This window comes from Astatotilapia calliptera, chromosome 8, assembly GCF_900246225.1.
Source record: "Astatotilapia calliptera chromosome 8, fAstCal1.2, whole genome shotgun sequence".
Lineage (NCBI taxonomy): Eukaryota > Metazoa > Chordata > Actinopteri > Cichliformes > Cichlidae > Astatotilapia > Astatotilapia calliptera.
In genome coordinates, this window is record NC_039309.1 from 11307934 (window position 1) to 11330453 (window position 22520).

The 22520-nt window shown below is 40.6% G+C and overlaps 1 protein-coding gene across 1 annotated transcript in view; it reads left to right on the forward strand.

Moving 5' to 3' along the window:
• The first annotated feature begins 2449 nt into the window (after positions 1–2449).
• Positions 2450–22520, forward strand: part of LOC113028322 (testican-2) — a 48013-nt gene continuing 27942 nt past the window's right edge. Inside the window, exons 1-2 of the mRNA XM_026178498.1 lie at positions 2450–2733; positions 21536–21544. Coding sequence (XP_026034283.1) covers positions 2557–2733; positions 21536–21544 — 186 coding nt within the window. The 5' untranslated portion in view covers positions 2450–2556. The remainder of the gene's footprint in view (positions 2734–21535; positions 21545–22520) is intronic.

Consider the following 22520-nt stretch of genomic DNA (forward strand, 5'->3'; position numbering starts at 1 on the left):
TGGTTGGTATATTTATTTTAAAGTGCCTCTTGTCATCAAAAATGACTATAAAACATCCAACAGCAATAAATATTTCTTGGCCACAGAAGGGTGTGAGAGCATGACACTTTGAGTTAACTAACATGATAATCTGAGGTGTTTCTTCACATCTGAGTAAGACATGTTTCTAAGTATTTGATTTTCAGAGAAGTAAAAACACTCGGACCCTGTGTTGCTACTCGTATATAGAAGAGCAGCACTCTTAAAAACTGTCTGCAATTAAAATAAATAAAAAAAAGGCTCTTTGGAGTCTTTTCCCTAAAGCCTGTTATCTGAACCAATGAACAGCTCTCATCAGCATGTTTTCTATTTGTTTTTTTCCCTTTCATTCACATTGAAGATTCCCATAGGAGACTTCCTTTGCAAGGATCCAAAGAGATGCTTCCAAATAACCTCTTAAATTAAAAACAAATCTTTAAAAGCTAATGGTGCAAAGCAGAATAGAGTCTTTAAATAATTCTAGGTGACCCAGATCAGCTGTGTAACCATTAATCTGCAGCACATTCATCCAGAAGTGAGTAATGACGACCTCTTGATTAATACCTCATGTCCACCACCTTGTATTCCTGATGTGCGCAGCAGGCTGGCACTGTGGGACATTTCTCCTGTTGCCCTTGCATCGCAGTTCGTGAGCTCTGCACAGTCAGGAAAGCCTGCGACTGCCACATCAACTATTTTGATGGCAATGTCAGAGTTGGTTTGGCCTGCTAAGCAGCATCCCAGAAATGTGATCCTGCCCCCTGGCTACTCAGCCACGGACAATATTGGTAATCTTAAACATAAATGAATCTGAGCAGAGGGCTGGATTAGGTTTATCTTCATGGGGATGGGATGCACAGCAGAGGGAGCGAAGGAGGAGAGGGCATGCAGAGTTTAGGCAGCAGCAGGAATAACGTGGATAGACTTAAGATGATGTGCAGCTACAGCAGAACTAGAGGTCATAAAGAATGGGGGATAAAAGCCGCAACGCAACACATTTAAACTTGTTTCGTTCCACAGTCCATCTTTACAACATCATTTGGTGCAGGCAGTCAAACCAATGAAAGTCTCAGCATTTCAACATCAGAAAGGTTGATTTATAATTATAGATTAAGCTACTAGGAAATCTATATGCACAACACAATAATGAGGCAGCTAGTGTTTCCCATGTGTTGCTGAAGGTATATAAAGTATATAAGTACGCTAACTCATAACTTCATAAAATCACTTTGGCAGCACAAATTGTTACATTACTCAATAACAGTTGAGCGTTTACTCAACACAGTTCAAAGAAATGTTAAATTTCCAGTGTACTGTATTACCAACCTGCCATAGCTAGCAAAGGCCCAGGCTCGTCTGCAAACTGGTTTGTGCTCATTGTCCATGTATCTGAGTCATCTTAGTCTGAGATTGTGGTTGTATCTTATATGGTCATCTCTGCACAGAAGCACCACCCATTTGCTGTTTTAACCTTCTGTCTGCAATGGGCAGCCAGTTAGAGGCAAGTTTTAAACAAAGCGTAGCCAAGACAAACTGTTTCACTCAAAGGCCTGTTCACTACACTTCTTGTCACTTTCATTTGCATCAAAGCAGATGAAATTGATTCACAGAGGTTTAAGCTTTCCAGGTGGACAGGCTGAGATGCCTGATGTTTAACTGACTGTGTGTTACGCTGTGATGATTGCTTCCTTCATTTGTTCTTGTCAGAGAGTTTGATAAAAACAATGGCACCAGTCTTCATTCTGTCAGTTAACTGAAAAGAGGGATACCCGGCACTGCTTACTAGCACCTTCACAAGTCAACATTTAATAAACTTGAAAACATCACATTCAGGTTTTGGGAAAAGGGAATAAGTTGCGAATCATGAAATTTTCTGTAATGACACATCCAATATAATACAATAAGCATTGTTTTGAGTCCATTTATATCTGATGTCACATTTTAGAGTGAGATAATATATGATTCTGACATTGGCATCCTCTCCCGGTGCTAATTTTAACATAAATGAAACCTCGGTTGATATGAGGCCGTTTGGGACTCTTCAGTGACCACTGGTAGTCCGAGGAACCATGTTGTGGGCACTAATTCCTTATAATATCAACTAAATTGCAGCAATTTTCCTCTCATTTCCTTTTCACTGTCTGAACCCAGCTGTAGGCGTAGGCTAAATGGCATTCTTCCAGAAAACATTTATTCTACTTGTATGATTCATTTACAGTGTGACTGTTAGGATTTCTGAGTGTGTGAGTGTGTGTTTGTGTGTGGGCTGAAAAAGTAAATCAAACAACAACAAGAAGACGCTGACATAATGATTCAAAGTGAGCACAAATAAATGATTAGCGCAGGATCTAATCTCCCCATTAACTCTCCTTCTCCCTCCCTCTCTCCCTCCCTCTCTCTCTCTTTCTCTCTCTCATTTCCATTCAGTCTGTTGAGGCAGCAGCAGCAGTCTCGTATGTGGCTCATTGGCTGGAGGACAGCGGCAGGAGCAGCAGCAGTAGCAAGAGGATACATCCCAGACCACACTGCCCGAGCACCATGGTGGCTGTGAGAATCATTGCTTGCCTGTGTCTGCTGGTGGGCGTCTCGCTCCAGGTGGACGTGAAAAGTGGGAAAGAGGCAGGAAAAGCCGGGAATTTCATGGAAGATGAGCAATGGCTGTCAACCATCTCCCAGTACAGCCGTAAGATCAAACACTGGAATCGCTTCAGAGACGTGAGTGTTGCATTTGGTGTAATTAACACAAGCATGCGTTGTCGTGTCTTTAGCTCTTCCTATACTGGGCTTTCAGAGGTGTTCCCTGTGGAGAAAGCGCAGGCTGGTTTCTCAGGTGATTTTTGCGCACAGTTAACTGTCAACCCGAAGTGCACGTATACCCAGTTTTATCAGTTTGTGCATGAGAAATACTTTGAAAAATGAAAGTATTTACACATGATGCTAGAATTTAAGCTTAGACTGAGGTCCGAATGAATGCGCGTGTGTCCGTGTGCGTGCATCGATCATGAAACCATTCAGATTCATTTCACCCTTCTTCTTTTTTATTTTTTTAATCCTATTCGATGTTATACATTTATTGCTTTTTTAATAAAGGGGGAATGCCAACTATGTTATTGCGTATACCTGCAGTTAAAACTGACACTTTTCGTCTATGGACCGTCTTGCAAGTGAATGCAAGTGAATACGGTAAAACCCAAAGGAAATCTACGACATATGGTCTCAAAAGCTATTTCCAAGCTCCTTCTGGGTAACTGTGATACTCTGAACCGTATCTCTATTCATGAATTCCCATTGATCTGCCATATTGTAAATGTAGGGCTCACAGGTAGGAGTCTTCCTGGGCTTTCAGACTGAAAAGAAGCACAGCAAGCCATCTCCTGTGTTGTCAATAAATCATAAATAGAAAATATCAAATATTAAAAAAACAAGCATGGCCAATGCTCAAGAGTAATACTCCCTAAAGCTGGAAAATAAGTGATGAAATTTAAAATATCTAAATTTTGAAGGCCAAAATTTAGTCACATTGTTAATAAAGCTGGAACTCCATGATTGGTAAAAAAAAAAAAAAAAAAAAAAAACTTTTTAACGCAAAAACACCATTTGCAGATTGCAGCTAAACAAATATGCTTTATAAGGACCAAAATAAATACTATTTGAAGATAGTGCCTTAGATTTCCACAAATTTCAGAGAACTGTTTTGGAATTTTGTAGATTAAAATATTAATCACGAACATAGGCCTAAATGCAGGGTAACTGGGTAAGGTTACAGCAACCATATACATTTTGTGTATATGGTCCAAGCAACCACACCAGTAATGGTACATCTTGACACGTATATTTTTTGTGACGGGATAGGTCTACATTTTCACGAAATCCTGCTGTGAAACTTTTTAACATCAACAAATGATGCACCTGATAAATGCAGGCTCTTCATCACAGTAGTGCAGCTTCCTGTAAATCAGATTCGTGCTTATTTATTTCCACCACTGCCAACAATACACTGATACAAAGAGATATGATAAGAACAGCTATCTTGTTGTAAACCACAAAGGAGACAGGTGTGAACCAATCCAGATCCTTATAGTGGGCAAATTCTTCTGTCTTTTGTGCCATTAAATATTTGAAAGCTCAGGATGAGAAAGTCGTTTTAATGTTGGTGGGTAATGATGAAGGTCTCATTTTAACTGAGGAGGACTGGGTGGAATGATGACAGTGATGATGGTGCTTTCACAAATGTATATTTTTTATTTTTGTGTGTTGCTTTTTGAAGCTGAATATAAAGTTGGATTCTATCTAACTTTATCCCATCCCAGTATCCACAACTGGTACATACCAGCATTGATTACCCATTGACTGATTACCCATTTGACAATATTAGTTCTTTCTTTCATCACCAAATTACAAATCCCACCCACCGTGACTGGTGGTGATTAAGGACAAATGCTGACACTCAAGCCAATATTGATTCTGCTTATAGGTCAGATGCTTTATTGATTCTCCTATTGATTCCTGATCAGTTGTCTGTTGCCTGGGAAAAAAGCAGGCCATTACAGGCCTCTTTTAGGTTTATTAGCTGTGATGATAGGAAAAAAGGCACAAATGCATGCATAGGCTCAACTTCTTTGAGTTCAGTGCAATTGTTTTGCAATACGGTTGTGTTAGAAAAATATGGCAGCATTTCTATTGGAACTGATTGATCTTGGAGGCGTACAGTTCCAAAGGTTTGGACTATGTGGAACAATTTGGCAACTGGAACCTGGTTTCAATTTCAGTCCCTGGCAATAATAACTGGTCAGAGCATATATAATCAGGGCAGACATGTTGAACGAAGGGAGGATGTGCACAGCACTCAGATCACTAGCTAAAAATAAGTAAATCCTGTCTCTATAAAGGTTAAGACAGTTTTACAGCTGTTGATTGATTGATTGATTCAGTGCTGTGGATGGTCTGAATCGCTGCACTTTGTGTTGTTGCTGTGAATTGTCTTGTGTTACACTCTGATGTGTTTCTAATATTAAATCCTCCCTCAGTGATATAAATAGGAAGGTTGATATTAAAACATCTGCAGCCAAGAGAGGGATACGTGGGCACTGGGGGAGACAGTTCGCTTATAAAGGGTCAGGAGCCTATGACGCTGGGTGTGCCACATGGTTGCAATAGTCACTGCCAAAAGACTGAACACATGGCATAAATCAGGATGCACGAGATCTCTGAGGATGAGTTGGTTAGCAACGCTTAGATCCAGGCCTCTACCTTGACAACCGGACAGCTGTTTGATCTCACTGCTGAGAAATATCACCTCAGACACATAGTCTTATCAGAGTCTGCCAGAGAGAGAAGCTTCAGCACCTCTGACCATGTCTGGTGACGTGCAGGAATGTGTCCGACTGGAGAGAATTTGTAATTGAATCGCAAATTTGTGCTTTCATGCAGATTTAAATATTATCTCCACGGGTGTTTGGAGGAGTTCGGCTCTCCTGTTAGATTGGATCAGCGTTTGAGTGACAGATAGGGTGAACAGAGCGATATGGGGCCTCTCTGTGGGCAGTTAGCAGCACGTCCAGCCATAGTGTGCAGAAAAGATTTGACATGAGAGTCTTCTTCAATCTATTTGAGTTTAGCTTGAGTTTAGTTCAGTAAAAGATTGTGTAGCAAAAGATTGGTGAATGCCTTACAGCTAAGGCTCACTCCAGTGGTTCTCAAACCGTAGAGCAGGCCCTACTAGCGGGGAATGGACCACGAGGAGAAAAATATCGATTGAAACTGGGTTGAATGGAGAGTATTTACAAAGGAAAAAAAAAACCAGTTTGGAGTTTGCAGATGCTACTGTGCTGACCTTTATTTCACTGCAGTTTAACTTGGATCCTTTTTATGGTTAATGAGTCGTGCAAATTGTGGGATATGGGGCATGAACCTTTTTTGGCTGTGGATAGGGTATTCCAGAAACAGGTTTGAAAACCAGCAGTATAGAGTATACTCTACAAGGAGTATATAGTGTCTATTATTGTCTCTAGCATAAGCCCATTGGGAAAAAGGTTCATGACATTTAGGGAAGGACAATGATAAGATTTCATTGATATCAGTGTGATTGTTGATTCTGCTTAAAGGTCAGATTCTTTATGTATTCCTGATGAATTTTTCAGTGTAGAAACATTTTTTCAGCACAGCAGTGACAGCTGTTTTATTATTTCTCACTCTGAAGTGCAAGTCCACTGTAGAAAGAAAGTTTGCATTTACTTTTCACAAGCCCCTTTCCTTGAGTTCAAAATATAAGCATGCAGAACATTTAATTTAATCTCAAAAGTAAAAGATGTTAATGTTGCAGTGATGTGAGAAACTTTATTTTCATTTGAGAAGCTTTAATTTGACTATTTGGGTGTAATTAAATTAAAGACTCGATGATAAAAATTCTCAATCCTATTTTTGTTTTGTTTTTTTCTTTACTTCATTGTCATTATTATTTAAATATACAAACATCCCTTTTGCCAAATCCTCAGTGGAACAATCCAAGTAGAATGTTGAGCAAACTGAAAAATAGAAAACAGAATAAAATTAGTGGAATGCTTCCTTAATGATTCCTGAATAATTCAGTCATTTAGTTGTTTAAGCAGCTAGTCTTCATCAACATTCACTTACACATTCACCGGTCACTTTATTAGGTATATATGTTCAACTGCTCGTTAATAAAGTTATCTAGTAATCCAAACACATGGCAACAACTCAACAGTCAAATCATTTAGGAAAATAACCATGGCCAACATGTTCAAACAGGGTAAGAAAGGTGATTTAAGCAGCTTTAAATGTAGCATGGCTGTTGGTGGCTGACAGGCTGGTCTGAGTATTTCCACTCCTGGGATTTTCCCACACAACAATCTCTGGGGATTACAGAGAATGATCTGGGAAAAAAAAGATCCAATGAGCAGCAGTTTTCTTGTTGCGGCGACAGCTTAGAAGAAAATAGCCAGACTGCCTATAACTGAGAGGAAGGGTACAGTTCACATGGGCTCACCAGAATTGGTCAATAGGAGAAAATTGGAAAAAGGTTGCTTGGTCTGATGAGTTAATTTGGATGGCACAGTTCAGGTTGCTGGTGGTAGTGTAATGATGTGGGGATATTTTCTTGGTACACTTAGGGCCCTCCTATTGTTGCTGACCATGGCTATTTCTTAGCTAAGCTCTTAGCAGATGGGGGTGTGCATAATCGCATAGGGATGGCTTGAGCCCTTGCTCATTCAACCCTCTTCATACATTTGTATAGAGGCACCTCATCCAAAAAAAAAAAGGAAAAAAAAGAAGGTAAATTCAACCACAGCACAGGAGGAGATACTGTAAGCAGCCAAGTTGGCTTGGTTCTACTCAGAGGAGACTATTCTCTGCTCTGTCGGGCACTAAGACGTACCATCTGAAATGCGAAGGGGCTGTATTTGTTTACTAGCTGTCTTGGCAAACAGGAGGTGTGAAAACAGCAAACAGGAATATTCATTCCTGCATCGAAATAAAATGAAACAGAGTGGGGAGGACGGGGGTCACCATGTGGGCTTTATAAACCAAGTGGTGGGTGGTGTTTCAATTGGACCAGCATGGAGATATAATGAGGAAACGTTGAAAGGAAGAACAATAAGAGCAGCAGATGTAGAAGGTATACACAGGATGTTATACAAGCTCCTTTATGACAGGCGTCAATGTCGAAGCTGTAATCATGACATCCTGCTGGTGTCAAGATATCAAATCTCCCCTGCCCTCAGATTCGCACAAATTCAGCCACACAAAGCAGGAGAACAGGTTGCAAATGACGGCGCACAGCTTAATTAGCCCACAGCTTCGATTAAAAAAAAAGAAGTCTTTGAGCACTTGTCGTATTTCTTCATCGCAACACAAGTTTCACTTTGCATTCTGGTGCATTCGGATGAATCTGCTCAGTGGGAGCTCAGGCCATCACTCGCGTGAACAATACTGCGCTGTTCATTCCCAGCCAGATTCCTTACATCTCTCTGAGCAGTGCAGAGAGGGACCTCATTAAGTAGCCATGCAGCCTTTCAGCCAACCACAGAGGGCTGTTTAAAGTTTGCACCTGCTCTACTGCCAGCTTTGTTTTTAATGAGGCTAAATTGCCACATATTTTTTTAGGTAAACGGCTCTTCGGTTCTTTTGGTTATTGAGGTGGTCACAGTGAAGAAAAATATGAGGGATCATTAGCCTTATTGTTGGCTAGGAATTCATTTGATTTACTACAGTGATAAGAGCAATAATTAGATAACTGCAAGTGCTACTCCAATTTTACCCAAGCCTCTCAGCGTGCTTAAATCTACATTTTCAATATTCATTAAGGAATGCCTGTAGAAAGGGAGAACAACAGTGTTTTATAAACCGAACCAGCTCGAGCTTCAGGGCAGCAAAAATAATTTCTTTTATTATTAAAAATCTGTTTATTATTTATAAATGCAGTGTGTTTAGATGTAGACATGCAATGAGCTCAAGTGATGGTTCGTCTGACATACCTGGCAGTGTGTTTGTTAGTTACAAGTTTCAAGCTCAAGTTTTAATCCACACAATTAGTTTGATTCAAGCTGTTCATTTGACATTTGATTAGACTTCAAAAGTGCCTTTATGAGACTTAATAAACCAAACAATTAATCAATCAACTAATCAAACTGAAAAAAATAATCAGCACATTATACATGCCGTCTTCCCTTTTGGAGCAATGGTGGCAAATGTTTTGCAGTCGGAGGGTTGCAAAGCGGTTTGCAGGTGGGCAGCAAATGTAGACCAGGCAAAGCAACTTGAATAGCTTGCCACATATGAGATTTACAAACAGGATGCCTAAAAGGGTATGATATGAGCCATCAGCTGGTTAGCAATAAGATCAGTAAATCTCCTGGGGTTGTGGCTGAGCGTTACTTTTTGCACTGCATAAACTAATACTTGTTTTATTCCATATTCAGGCAGTCTCCTGCAATAAATTAAATAGCTGTTGCATAGCTTCTTGGGTTAACTACTTTACTCCATGTGATTAAGATTCAAAGGGCTGATCAGGAACAATTAGCTTATGACCCACTCTTATGGTGTTTCCCCCCCCAACTTTGTTTAATCTAGTCTGAATCAGTTGATGATTTTGTACATTTGTAGCCTTTTAAAATAAGATAACTTTATTGTCGTCCATAGGTGAAAATCATTCTGTATCAGCCAGCTGCTGTCATACTCTGAGAGCAGGCAGGACTCAATCAAAGACCCAGAATGCAGATTGGTCAATTTATTGACAGTGATGTGAAAAAAAACTATTTACATTGTATTTTAAAAAAGGGAAAACATCCAGGGTCTCTATGTACAGTATCCTAGCCGACTGTCCGATAGATTCCACTTCATCTTTAGACTCGATAGCAAAATAGACTTCTCTCTTTCCAACTCAAATGCACAAATCCTCCTCAAGGAAAACAGTGCAGGCTCCTGGACAGAAGAGAGAATGGTGAGAGGTGCGTACACACGGACTGTGATTCGTTTAATGCTCAAGCACCGACTGATGGGATGTCCTCAGTATTTGAAGGGAGCCGACTGATCACCAGATAAGGAGCAGGTGAGTTGATGTCATGTTGCCATGTCGGAGAGTGGGGACCAAGAGGATCCTGCTTCTAAAAGGTAATGTGTTACAACACACACCGTTCCTTCCTGTTTTCTCTACCCTTTATAGAAAAGGGCTGAAATCATCACTAATCAACTAACTCCAAATAGCTGGCAGCTGGACTAGAATGAAATCTCCACTCCCACATAGGTGTGGCCTCTATCTCACACAAAAACACAAAAGCATCCAATAATTGAAATAGAAAATATGCCAACCTGATGTTTAGTGGGAGATTCTCTCAATTATCCTACCATACCATTCACAACACATACACACACACAAGCAGAGAGAGAGAGGTGGAGAGTGAGAAAAATTGGCAGGAGTACCAGGAGGACTGAAGGACTACGACATCTGCAGCATCTAGAAACTCAAACATCGACACAAATGAAGACAAAAACCCTAAATGGACACACAGACCTTGGAATAAGTAACAATTAATGAATAATTTAAAAAACAATTAACCTCAAACACCTCTCCCCTTCTCTGTCATTCAGTCACAAGCTGATCATTTATCAGTTTAACTGACAGAGAAGCAAAACAATATTTATGGCGGTTATACATAAATAAGGGCACCCTGTACCTCCTCCCAGAGTTTATCAATGCAAACTCAGAGTATAACACATGTGAGGGGTCAGAATAAATCTCGACAGCCAGCCAAACTGTAGTTTGTTCACGTTCGAAGTGCGATTACACGTCCACAGAGTTTGATTTAAACCGACTAAACAGCACAGGTGCGAAAACGCTCATAATGTTCTGCGACACAATGCTTGCTTCTCGTCAACGCTCACACATTACTGTCCACTGAGCCAGATTTGCCCATTTAGCAGCTGGATCTGGCCATGGGCCAAGTCTTCATATTTATCTTTATCTATTTTGTGACAGGCCGCAACAAAGCTAAGGTGGTGCTGCCTAGCATAATCCCTCTGGAGTCACTAATGGCTTGTGAAAACCAGTGTTTGACTACTAATTGTGCTGCAGCAAACAAACTAATGCTTCATTCACAGATTAAAGTCATTCTGCGAAGCCGATGAGCCGGCCGCTGATCCTACATCAGCACAGCTCCAAAGTGAGGGTTCTGATAAATGCAAGTCCAGGGCTCACCCTGTTTTTTCTGCGTATGAACGGCAAACATGATGCTGTTTCATCATGACACTGAGCTCCTTTACTTAGCTCAAAGACACACTGCCAGCTGTGGGTTTTTTCTGCTCCTGTCATCAACCTCAGCCATTTATTAGCCTCCCACAGGATTTATGCTCCTGCGCTAACAGCCAATGTAATTACGGATATGAAAAATTAGAGGAAGAAAACAGTATGCAATTGCTGGAAATATGATAATGAGGCCTATTTCCAGTTAAAAGTGAACGACAGAGCGAGGGTTGAAAATTAAGATGAGACAAACCATAAACGTTAAACGAGCTAATAGTTATCCGTATTTCCTCTGCTGTGAATCTGATCAGCCTATCACATCAGCTATCTGTTTTTTTTTCTCGTTGCACACTAATGAGATCAAAATGGCAGAAGTGGTGGAATGAGATGCCTTTTTGTCCTCTTGTGATTACCATGCATGTCTTTTACCGGTGCCGAGGTTTGCTGCGAGTGTTTGGGGCTACTCAGATTCGACTCATAGTAGGAGGAGCACCACCGTTGGTGATTCTTAATTGAGTGGAAAGAGTGCTTTTTTTGTAGTTGCTCTTATGGAGGAGCACTTATCACTGGGTAGCAAGAGAAAGACATTTGCTTTTTCATAAAGATCTTCTGAACAGTCCAAACATGCATTTTAGTTTTGTTTTAGTATGAGCAAGAGAAAGCAACTTGTTGTGTTAGGTGTAGATTAATGCGTCTCATAATGGAGCTTGGCTGTTCCTACAACGTCAGTGTTAACTCACATCAGCAGCGATCATGGCCTGAATTCCATCTTTTTTAGCTATTAACTTCGCTGTGAGTTGCTGAAATGTCGGGCTGAATAATTAGTTGTTCCAAGGTTCTTCTGCTGGCTCTATTGTTCATGCATTATTTATAGTGGCATCTGCCTGAGAGTTGTCTCTGTACTGGTGAAGCTCCTCTATGCCTGCTGCTCGCAGAGCGACGAATGCTGCCACTCTGCTTGTGTGTCTGTCTTCTCTCATGGCAGGCAGGGCGGCACACCCAAAATTCAACCAATGATCAATTTTTAGCCAAAAGAAGAAGAAGAAGAAAAAGTCTGATACCACTGCTTTTCTCGAGTCTATAGCAAAATGTGAAAGTCTGGGAAAAATCATAGAGTTAATAATAATAATAATAATAATATTAATAATAATAATGATTATGAAAAGTCACTATTGCTTTTCACAAGGGGAGAATGAAGTTTTTCCTAAATTTGATGGCAATCTATCCAATAATTATTACTCCAAACTGTTTAATCTGTTTAATAATCATCAGGAATCTGTAATTGCTCACAAAAATTGACTCCATATATCTGAGCTGTGGACCAACTATGAGTCCTTGAGCATAACATTGCCATCCCTGCAGCTATGCTGGTAGCCAGGATCACAAGCAAAAAGGAAAACTTAAAATTAAGCAACAAAGGGAAACAAATTTAAAAAGAAAAGAAAATCAAAACTAGACCCTGCATGATTTTAACAGGTAATTTGTTTCTGATGGAAATGGCTGTGTTTTTGTTCAATGTGTATCTAATGTGAGATCCTCCCCAGAGATCATTTTTATTCAGTTATATCTTTAGTTTGGAAAAAGATAATTGACACTTCAGTGCTTTTTGCAAGATCTCAATTCACTAAAACCCATTGACTCATGTTTTCAGGGACATGAGTATTATTAATTTTACACTTTCAACAAACAGGAGTCTCAGTAACTGAAAAAATACAGCCAGAGTTCAAGTAGAAAAAAAGCAGTTCCTCACATATTCACTGGAAACTAGCTTCCGAATCACACGTTAAAATTCACAGCTTGAAGCAGAAATTAAAAAGGTTTACAGCTTAGCAACACATTTGTTTTCTCTTTTGCTGACTATTTTGTTTTGTATGAATCTCATTTAAATTGTATTAAGGCTGGATTAATGGTGTTGATGCTTTAAATGACAGACGAATACTGATACAGGCGGCTATAGTATCTAGCTGTCTGCCAAATGGCACTTCAGGTAGTTTGAGTCACACTTCTTGAATGCATTTGGGTTGTTTACGCCTTTTTGGAGTGTTTTTGTCTGAATTATCTGGCAAGTAATTTGTTTTTGTTACAGTTAGTTGTACTAACAGGTGGTTGTCATGTCTTTGTTTTCAGTAAGTACAATCTGGTGTTACTTAATATTTCATTTTATAGCTGTTCCCCTATAGCCAGAGAATGGAAGTAATATACTTTTGCATGCTTTTCTATATTTCTCACTTCCACCTATCTTGACAACCACAACTAGAGTCAAGTGTCAGATGGGAAAATGTAAAACTACAATAATTATAGCCGGGCTACTAGTTATTACTAGTTAATAATACATACAAGGATTAAAATACCACAGATCCAATATCCCAAAGACTGTCTGTACTTTAGATCACATGATAACCAGTTTACTGTCTATTTAAAAACACACTCACTGTGGCCGCTCACTTTGAATTGTATAATAGCTTTAAACACTAGCCGTATAAAAGCTGGACAAATAAAATATAATGCATGTCCTCGCAGACAAAATAAATGATGAGGTTGGCATTTGTCTCCGGGAAGTTCATCCGCCAGTAAACTACAATAAGATCCCTCTCTGTTTATCTGAACAAATCTTATTGTACACAATGTAAACACTTTGGATCGCTTCACCTGCTGAAAACACTCTCCAGTAAGAATGCAGTAGTGGGACCTGTTATTTCTGTGTATTGTACTAAACCTGGGGGGAAAAAAAGCCTACACAAATAACAGTGCATACATTAGATAGGAAAAAATACATTAGGGCTACTGAAAAGTGTTGTCCTGAATATATTTAGGTCTGCCTACGGTGTTTTTTTTTGTTAATATATTTTTATAGATGTGTGTTTGGGGCCACCCCATTATTGTTATGAATTGCCTAGGTCCATGCTGCACTAAACACATGCTCCAAGCAAACACAGCTGTATTGCTTATGTTCAGTAACAATGGGTGTAATAATGCAAGGTTCTCAGGTTCAACCTGGCATTGATAGATTCTTTGCTTTAGGCCACAAATCATTCACTGTTGAAACAGCAGGGCAAGTATTTTACAATTAGGCCAGGCAGCTACAAAAACGTAGAGGACATGCTCTTGCCTGGAGAGAATCTGCTTCTTTTGCTGTCTTGAGTATGTTTTATTTTCATGTTGGACGAGATGGGGTTGACTGCCCCGGAGCCATACTGGGGAGCAAAGAGAGCCGAGCCACAGAGAGGTGTCAAGGACATGCTTGCAAGGCCTACGATCCCTTCTATATTCAAGCTGTATTTAGTATGTGTGGCTTTTGGAAGATGTATTTATTGGTGTGTGTGAGAAAGACAGAGACTGTTAATTCATTGAGTTGGCGGGGTAATAGATATACACTACAAAGTCATAATGAAATGACCTTAATCAAGCAAATCATATAGCAGGGATAGAGAAATGAGCTAAAGCACTAATAGCTTTTTTCTCAGTTGAAAGAACCCAGCAGAATCTCATTTATAGCGTGATGTAGTCCTTCCTACAGCCATAACGCGACATCTCAATGTGCCTTCCTGTTTTACTGTAATATCCCATTGCCATTGCAGAGATTAGTACTATCAGCAGCCCCAACAACCCAATTTGTTCTCATTGCCATGGCAGACGGGGGGAATTAAATGTAATCAGCCAGCTAGCATATTTAACTTAGCTACCCCTGCAGATCCCCGTGGCATTTCAACAGGAATGCTTATCATAATTATCTTCTCTTAACCATGCTGCTGATTTGTAAACTTAGAGTTATAAAAGAGTTCTGCAGCTTCAGCATACTTGTCAGCGGACCCAAATTATTTCAAACGGAAGGCACAGTTGTTAAAAATTCGGAGACGGCAAATAAAGTAATAATCACAGGCAAAGATAGATGGTAATAAAAAGTATATTGTAATCACAGTTTTCTTAGAGGTTTGCAGAACACACATGCTGACAGTGCATTACAGTCCACTCAAATGATTGCACAGCTGCTCAGTACAGCATAAAAAAAAAAGCTTTACACAGATTTTTGGCTACTGCATATCCGTCCAAGTAAAAGAAAATTATGTCGGTATTTTTTTTTCTGTGTGCAAAAATGTTTGTTTGCCTCTTCTTACATTCTGACTTTCCTAGTCAGTCTGTTTCACTCAGCTCCAATCCCACTGGTTTGTTTTAAAGACATAAATCTTCTAAAACAAGATAGCATTCCATCATTTCACTCCTAAAACACCTGAGCGCTGTAGCTTGTAACAGCTGTTTATTGAAGTCTATTTTCATCTGCACGTCAATACACTTTTGGCATGCTCGTGAGCGTGTTAACCTGGCTCAAAACCTCTGAGTCAGCACTAATGTTACCAGCTTAAATTCAGATTATTCTGCTTTGTGGTCACTAATGGTTGTTCAGGTCCTGCAGGTTGGATTAAGGTAGTCAGCAAGCCAACAAACCACAGCCAGTACTAATAGTGATGAAAAATGATCACATGCATGCACAGAATAGACACAGCTGTGGAGATTGTTGTAGATGGGCTACTTTTCCTATGGAATTTTCATTTTTTCACATATTTTTTAAAGGCTAAACAGCATTGCTCACTTACCTCCCTGGATTGTACTTTAACCTAACCTCTAAAGCAAGAGTGAATATGTTTAGACAGCCAGGAAAAAGCAGTTTGATATATTAACTTAAGACTAAAAACATATTTCAAGTAAACTACTGTAAAAACACTGTAAATGATAGAGAAAGTCATGGAGTCTTTGGAATAGTAATTCTTCTACTGATAATACACTTTAAAAAAAATCTTCTGGGACATAAAGAGAGATACTGTATCTGGAAATGCATATCATACAATTTCCGAGGATTAAACTAAAAGACGCAGTGTTGAATTTTCTCCTCAAAACTGTTGCTTAATCCTTGAAAATGTCCAAATCAATGAAAAGCTTGTATTTTAAGTAGTGAAAGCTGCAAGGCATGTTTTATTCCTCCAGACAAAAAAGTCGGGTTTTCAGAGTTTATTGGCATGGAATTTATTTTCTTAGCCTCCCCCACATCCAATATTGATTTAAGCTCCCGTGGTAAAGTTAGGGTGCCAGGACCAAACAAGATTTAAGCTCATTCATCTGTTTATGTATGCTGATAACTTTTTGTGTTTGCCAATCAATACCGATGAGTCTACCTACTACAAAGTGAAAATAGCTCACTGGCTTTAGATATTTTGGTCTCTGTGGAGCCGCATGCTTCAGCTCGTCTTATTATGGGTTTTTTCTGCTAATATTGTATGCAGAAGCAGCATAGCTCAGCACAGGAAAGACGGCCCTGCATAAGCTGCAAGCTCCCTGGGGCATATGTGTGTGGAGCTCAACCTGAAGGCTCGCCTCTTCTCTTTCTGCTTCTTTGTTTTGCAAATGGGGTGGAAGGAGCGATAAGATGATGCAGAGACTGTTCTGGGGTTCTGCTTGGCTCAGCAGTGGGGCCCAACAGAATCCATTTTCCTGCATCTGTGCTCTCCTCCTCCTCTCCAATTACTGCATCTCTCAGAGCATGCAGTGCCTTGATTCAACCATGGAGCCTCTACTGCAGAAAACCGAGCCTGACCAGTGTTTGATGTGTCACTTCATCAGTGATTTGAGACCACAGCTAGAGGGCTCCTGAGAAGAAAAGGTTTATTTCTGTGATGCAACTTCCTGAAATTTTCATCTTATTAGCCGACGGGAGAAGCTCTTAATGTTTTTCAGACTTTTGTTTCAGGGTTGAAATAAGTCTCCTTTATTTTTGCTATAAATAAACTAGAAAATGTTTTTGCCGGTTGGTTAAATTATCTGCATTCATCTGCACGAGCTGATCTCCTCTCCTCACTCATCCTTATTACTTCTGCATTTCAGCAGCACCGTGCGAGCGTTTCAGATGGATGCACGCTTGGCACTTGCCTTTTTTTTTTTTGTGGCTCGGGAAAAGAGACGTGCCCTTCAGTGTGTAGAGATGGCTGCAGATTGTGCTCTGTACTGTACTGCATTGCAGGCAGGCGTCTTACCTTGTGAAACAATACGCGTCCTTTGCCTGCAGGCCCCCCGAGCATTCCGGCTCAGATGATCAATTTGATCCAGCTCTGTGTTGCTGGGCTGCGACTTAATCCCATAATGCCCTGGTATTTTGCCGCAATCAAGACCCCCCCCCCCCATTTTTCTCTGTGGATTTCTTATTTTTGTCTTTGGAGTGTGATGAAAAATCTCATGCTTCTTTCATAGAGTAGACGGTATGTAATCACCCTAAACAAACTGTAATGCAACCAAAGATCATGTAAGGGTCTGCCAAAGTGAAAGTGATTTGAGGAGTTGTTGCATTTAAAACCACATAAGTTGCCATGTGGGATCAGAGGGGATGTGAAAATATGTACTTAGCTGTTGCCTTGTGATTTCTGCTGCATGTTTAAGTGAAAACGGAATGTTTTGCCACTCTAAAGTCGATGGGTTCGGGCCGTAAGGCTCACAGCGTCATTTTTGAACGCTCTAATGCATTTCTAAGTGTTTCAGTCTGTGGTGGGTCTTCACCATTAGTGTCTCGCTCATTTCTCTGTCATTCTAAAAGACGGCAGGGTACAAACAGAACGAGACATTACCTCCACCACTTAGGCCCCAGCGTGCTGATTCAAGGCGCCATAATGACATGGCAAAGGCAAGATACACTCCCGCTGCTCCCCGGTAACTACAGAGACACGGAGGGTGGAATGTAAAATTACGAAAGCCTCCGCCTGAGTGCCCTTTTGCTGCAATTTAAAGTAGGTAAGGAGACATAGCTAATTCGGCTACATTAATCAGGCAAAGCACATTACCGTGCAAAAGATAGCTGGAGGAATGACGAGCCGACAATGTCCTGCCAGTCAGCTAGGCGGCGAAGACTGAGTGATCTGATGGGATGACACAGCTCCAGCACAGTGTGGAGCAATCAGCTGAGGAGAGCCTCTTGTAGTTCTTCGTTCATTACAGACATGAGCCAGATCACTAGTCCATCCATCAGCCTGTGTTTATCCAGTCGGCGGCAGAGTAAATGACTTCATGAAGCTGGATAAATGACAAGTGGGGGAAATGCAAAATGTCCAAGTCATCATTTAACCTCTAACTCATATCCTGCTGCTTAAGTGATGTCTTCACTGCAAATATCATCTTCAGAATACCAATAAGGAATACTGTGGAGGATGTAGCATGCAGTTATTGCCCTGAGAGTGAGGGATTTCACCTGGAAAGCAGAACTTCCTAACTAAAAATTCCTGATCAGTGTGTCTGTTTCTGAGTGAACGGCGGCAGACTTCGGCAGAAGGCGGCGCTGAGACTTGTTTACTGTTGATGTGTAAAGTGTTGCATCTGGATCTAAATAAATCAAAAGTAAATATAGTTAGCGATAAACATGCTGATTGATGGGATTTTTAGATTTTTGCAGGACCACTTGATTTCCAGTCTGGCCAGACTGTACCATCAATGTCAATTACATGCAGATGAGCTGCAGCGATGGAGCAAGCAATATGCATGCACCATGATGGATCTTTGCAGTGGTGTAGAATAGATGCTAAGATCTCTCTCTTAGAGCCCACAAACCTGCCTTCCTTTTTAATAAATCTTCTATTTGAACATAAATACTCTCGTCATTTTTGGATTACTGCGCAGTATGTAGTCTGTGTTAAAAGTGTCAAGGCTGTAGGGTTTGCCACTGAATTGCACTTGACCGCAGACACTCGACTTGCGTGAACTTTACAGATGGCTCTAAATCTCTTTTTATGATATCAATTACACAACACTGAGTGTCTGATGGTAATCCAGTGGCCTTTTTTTCTTCCTCAGCTATGAGCCATGAAATCTACTTTGCCAAAGATACCCATCTTAAATCACGAAGTATACATTTTAAGACATGTTAATCCCATAAGCAAAGACTCAAAACGATTCACACCACTCAGAGCTTGCTAGCTGTGACTGCCTATTCCTGTAAGCCCAAAAAGCTGAGATATCACAGACATGTTTGAGTTTTAAAGGTCAGCAATAAAACTCTGGATCAATTCAGAGTAAAAGTGTTGGATTAGCAATGTGCAAGAGGTTATTTTTATGAAGGTGGAGTACAGTTAACCATTTATCTAAATAAATCCTATGACATTCGCAGTCTGTTAGCTTTGCTTTGTAGCTTTCTTGGGGAGAGATTCTCTCGTTTTCACACTCTCTGACAGTTCTGTTCTGGCAAGCTCTTTCTCCTCGAAATTTGGTGCCATTTTTATTTTAGGATTATCATGTTTGGTGAAGCAGCCCTGTGATGGACAGGCGACCTGTCTGGGGTGTACATCTGGGACTGGCTCCAGCCCTACTACAACCTATAACTGGTTAAAAAGCTGGATAGATGTTTGTTGAAGCTGTTTTTCTTCATTAGCTTAACGAACGCTGATGCAGCCATTGTCCTACAGCCTCCAGATGCCATTCTTGTGGCTGGTAATGTCATCACATGACCCGATGCCACTTTCTTGGTGCCGTATGACTATTTTAATCACATGAAATCACATATTTGTTTATCATTTCACATTTGTTGAAAGTAGGGTGACTACGGACACTCCTAACACTAGCCATTCTGCAAATGTTGCATGCACGTCACATTTTCAAACATCCAAACTTATGTTTTTTTATGCTTTTTATATCCCAATATCCTGCCAAAGTAAGTTCAGCTTCCCTCTATGGTTTGGCATCACAGCTCAGGACAAGGATGTGCATGCATGCTACCCATTGCAGCAGCCACACTGATTTTGGTGTCATTCCTCAGGACATGAGTCTGCACTTGTCTTGCACTGGTGATGTTGGGGCTGGCTGGTTCAGGGTTAGCAGTGGTATTTATGTCCCCAGCAGACGGGCTCAGGCGACATGAGGTAGACGTTAATTCAGGAGAACGCAGTCAGGCTTGCGGCCAAATGCTGTCAGCCTAATACCGGCGAGCAGTCCAGGGGGAGCAGTCGCAGCATCTGGATAGTCAAGCTCCATTAGCCTCCTGGCTCTGTTTTACACCGGCTGCATTACAGCCTTGTTGACAAATGGCAGAAGAGGTGGTTTGTGTGATATGAATCACATAACTCAAGGGATCGCCACCATGAATATCACACCCTCTTGCTCCCTGATCTTTCCCCTCCTCCTTCCCTCTCGTCTGAGCTCGCTCTGAACTGCAGCAGCCTGGCTCGGATTCAGTGGGACAGCATTAGCTCTCAACCTTGGTGAAGGACTAAAGACAGCCTCAGCTTGGTGTCCTTGCTGTCACACTGCTGCTGAGAGACGATAAGCACTCCAGCCTTTAGGACATTATGTCGGGCTCCCGTTGGTCCTGGCAGCACTGTGAGCTGGGTAATTGCAGCAGACTTGAAAATAATTAATTAATTGTTACATGTGATGCTTTTACAGTCTTGGAATCTTAGTTCACTTGTTTTCAGATTTTTTTTTAAATCATATTCTACCCGGACACTTCCCACATGTTTGCAAAACCTGATTTCGTGCCTAATTTAAACACTTAGCAGTTATTTCTGCTCGGTTTATGTCGCAGTGTCAACTTGAAACTTAAACGATTCAGTTATAACCTTCGAAATGTCATGCGAAGATGCAGATCTGAAAAAGGAATAAAAAAGTCATTTGATACAGCAGCGGGGGTGTTTACGATTCACACGACACATTATAAGTTTCTTTTTCTTCTCCTCTTATGATTCCCTGCAGAAATTCAGCCCATTTGGAGGATAGCAAAGAGCGATATTGCTTCTCGTATATGTAGCACCAGGACATTTTCCTGCCACCGGGAAAGTATTTACTGTAAAGAAACTGTCTCCGAGGTGAAATCTAAAGTCCTGCTGTGGACCGGTGATGAATTCTTACCTCAGTCTTTTAAAGCCTTTTCGCTGGCTTTTTGGCTTGTCCTTGTGAGGCCTGTAAAATGTCCGTGGTGATATATTAAGATGCTGTCACAGCTCTGTTAAGTAGACAGGTATGGCTGTGGGTGTGTGAATTAGGTATATTTTACAGGGTTGAGCTGCTGAAATAAACCATGCAGTGCTATATTTCTTTCAAACGCAGCAGAGCGCTGAATGATGAAACACACGGGGAAAGGCTGTGGTGGGTATTGATGTGTAATGCCCTTGGACCGAAGCCAAGACGGTAAAATGGAATGAAAGGAAAGCAGTCACTCCCCTTTTAAGTCAAGGTTGTACTTTACAGAAGCTATATCTGTCTGTGTTGTCACTGCTACGCTTAGTAAATGTTCTGTGTGTGTGTGTTTGTGCGTGTGTGTGCTGCAACTATAAAAAAAAAAACTCCCATCTAAATCACATCCGTCTGTTGACTTTGAAGATTCCTCCACCAATTTGCCTGTATTTTTCCAAGGTTGACACTATATGTCATGGCTTATCCATAACTTCTGAGCTACAGGAAGCTGGCTTTTGGCACTTGCTTGTAAACATCCAGAGAATGGGCCCTTAGTGTTCAGGACGCCTGCCAGCTCATAGAAGTGGCAGCTGATCATCCTCAGTTAATAGGCGCTCATAATCCTTTGTGAATGTCTTATGTTGTCCCCGGAGAGGAGTGAGACTAAGGCATGTATTTGCAATCAGAATGCATTAAGGGCTGACAGTTTAACTGCTGCCATAACTGTTATAAACTCTTTCTATGTTAAATGGAAGCCTGTAATGAAAACTGAAAAGTGTCTTTTTTTTGTCTCTAACAATGTCTCTCTTTTGTCTCCCTCGCTGCTGCTTTTAATCACCACAGGAAGTTGAGGTTAGTGTCTCTTTTGTACTTTTGTGCAACGCATTGTTTGTCTTTGCTCTGACACTTTTTACACCCTTGGTTTCACCTGCATGATAGCTTAGCACTTATACGACATCACTGTTAATAGTAGTGATTTTTTTCCCCCTTTCAATCCAGCTCCATTAGTGTGACACAAATACGATTAGAAAAAATGGCTAAAAAATATAAAATCCAATTCGAGTACAGACAAAGTCAAACACACTCTGAATAAATAATATTAAAATAATTTGAATTGTGGTTCATAAATAGAACATTTTACATCAAAGTTATGTCAAGTGGTTCTATACGACCATGTTAAATAAATCCTAAGAAACAGTTTACATTTATTTGATTTATTCATGTTATCACCAAAATGCTATGTTTTGGCAGGTTTACCTAATGGCTTTTTAAGTTTCTTAGCATGTTTTTATGTTCACCGCAAACCGCTGTGGCCTGGCGTTAGGCAATGAACAACTGGTCGTGCACCTCTTGATTTTCCTAACCTGGCAGGTTGTGCCGCGGCCGCTGCAGCTGCATTGAAGACACGAATCATCGTGTTGGTTTTTGCTGCCATTTTAATGATATTCTACTACAAAGCTCAGAGATATGCAGATATAAAGTGGGAAGTGTTGCAACAGTTTGAAAACTTTTTGGAAAAACTTTTGCAAGTCTGTGCTTCTGGTTTTGACTTCTTTTCTTCCTATATCAGTCTGAAGGCTGACACCTATAGTTCAGGAGAAAACTGCAGCGGCTTCCTGCACCTTAAGGGTGGGCATACTTAGAAGTGACTCTGTAGTGTGCAACCGCTTTTCATAACTCTGTTCAGTAAATCCAACTAAAGGGGCTTCTTTAAAACCAAGAGTTTTAATGAAATTTCATTTTCTTGAGTGAAATGCATTCTTTAAGAAAAACAGTAGAAAAACAGGTATAAACACTAACACTATCTCTTTACCTCCTCCCTCTGTAC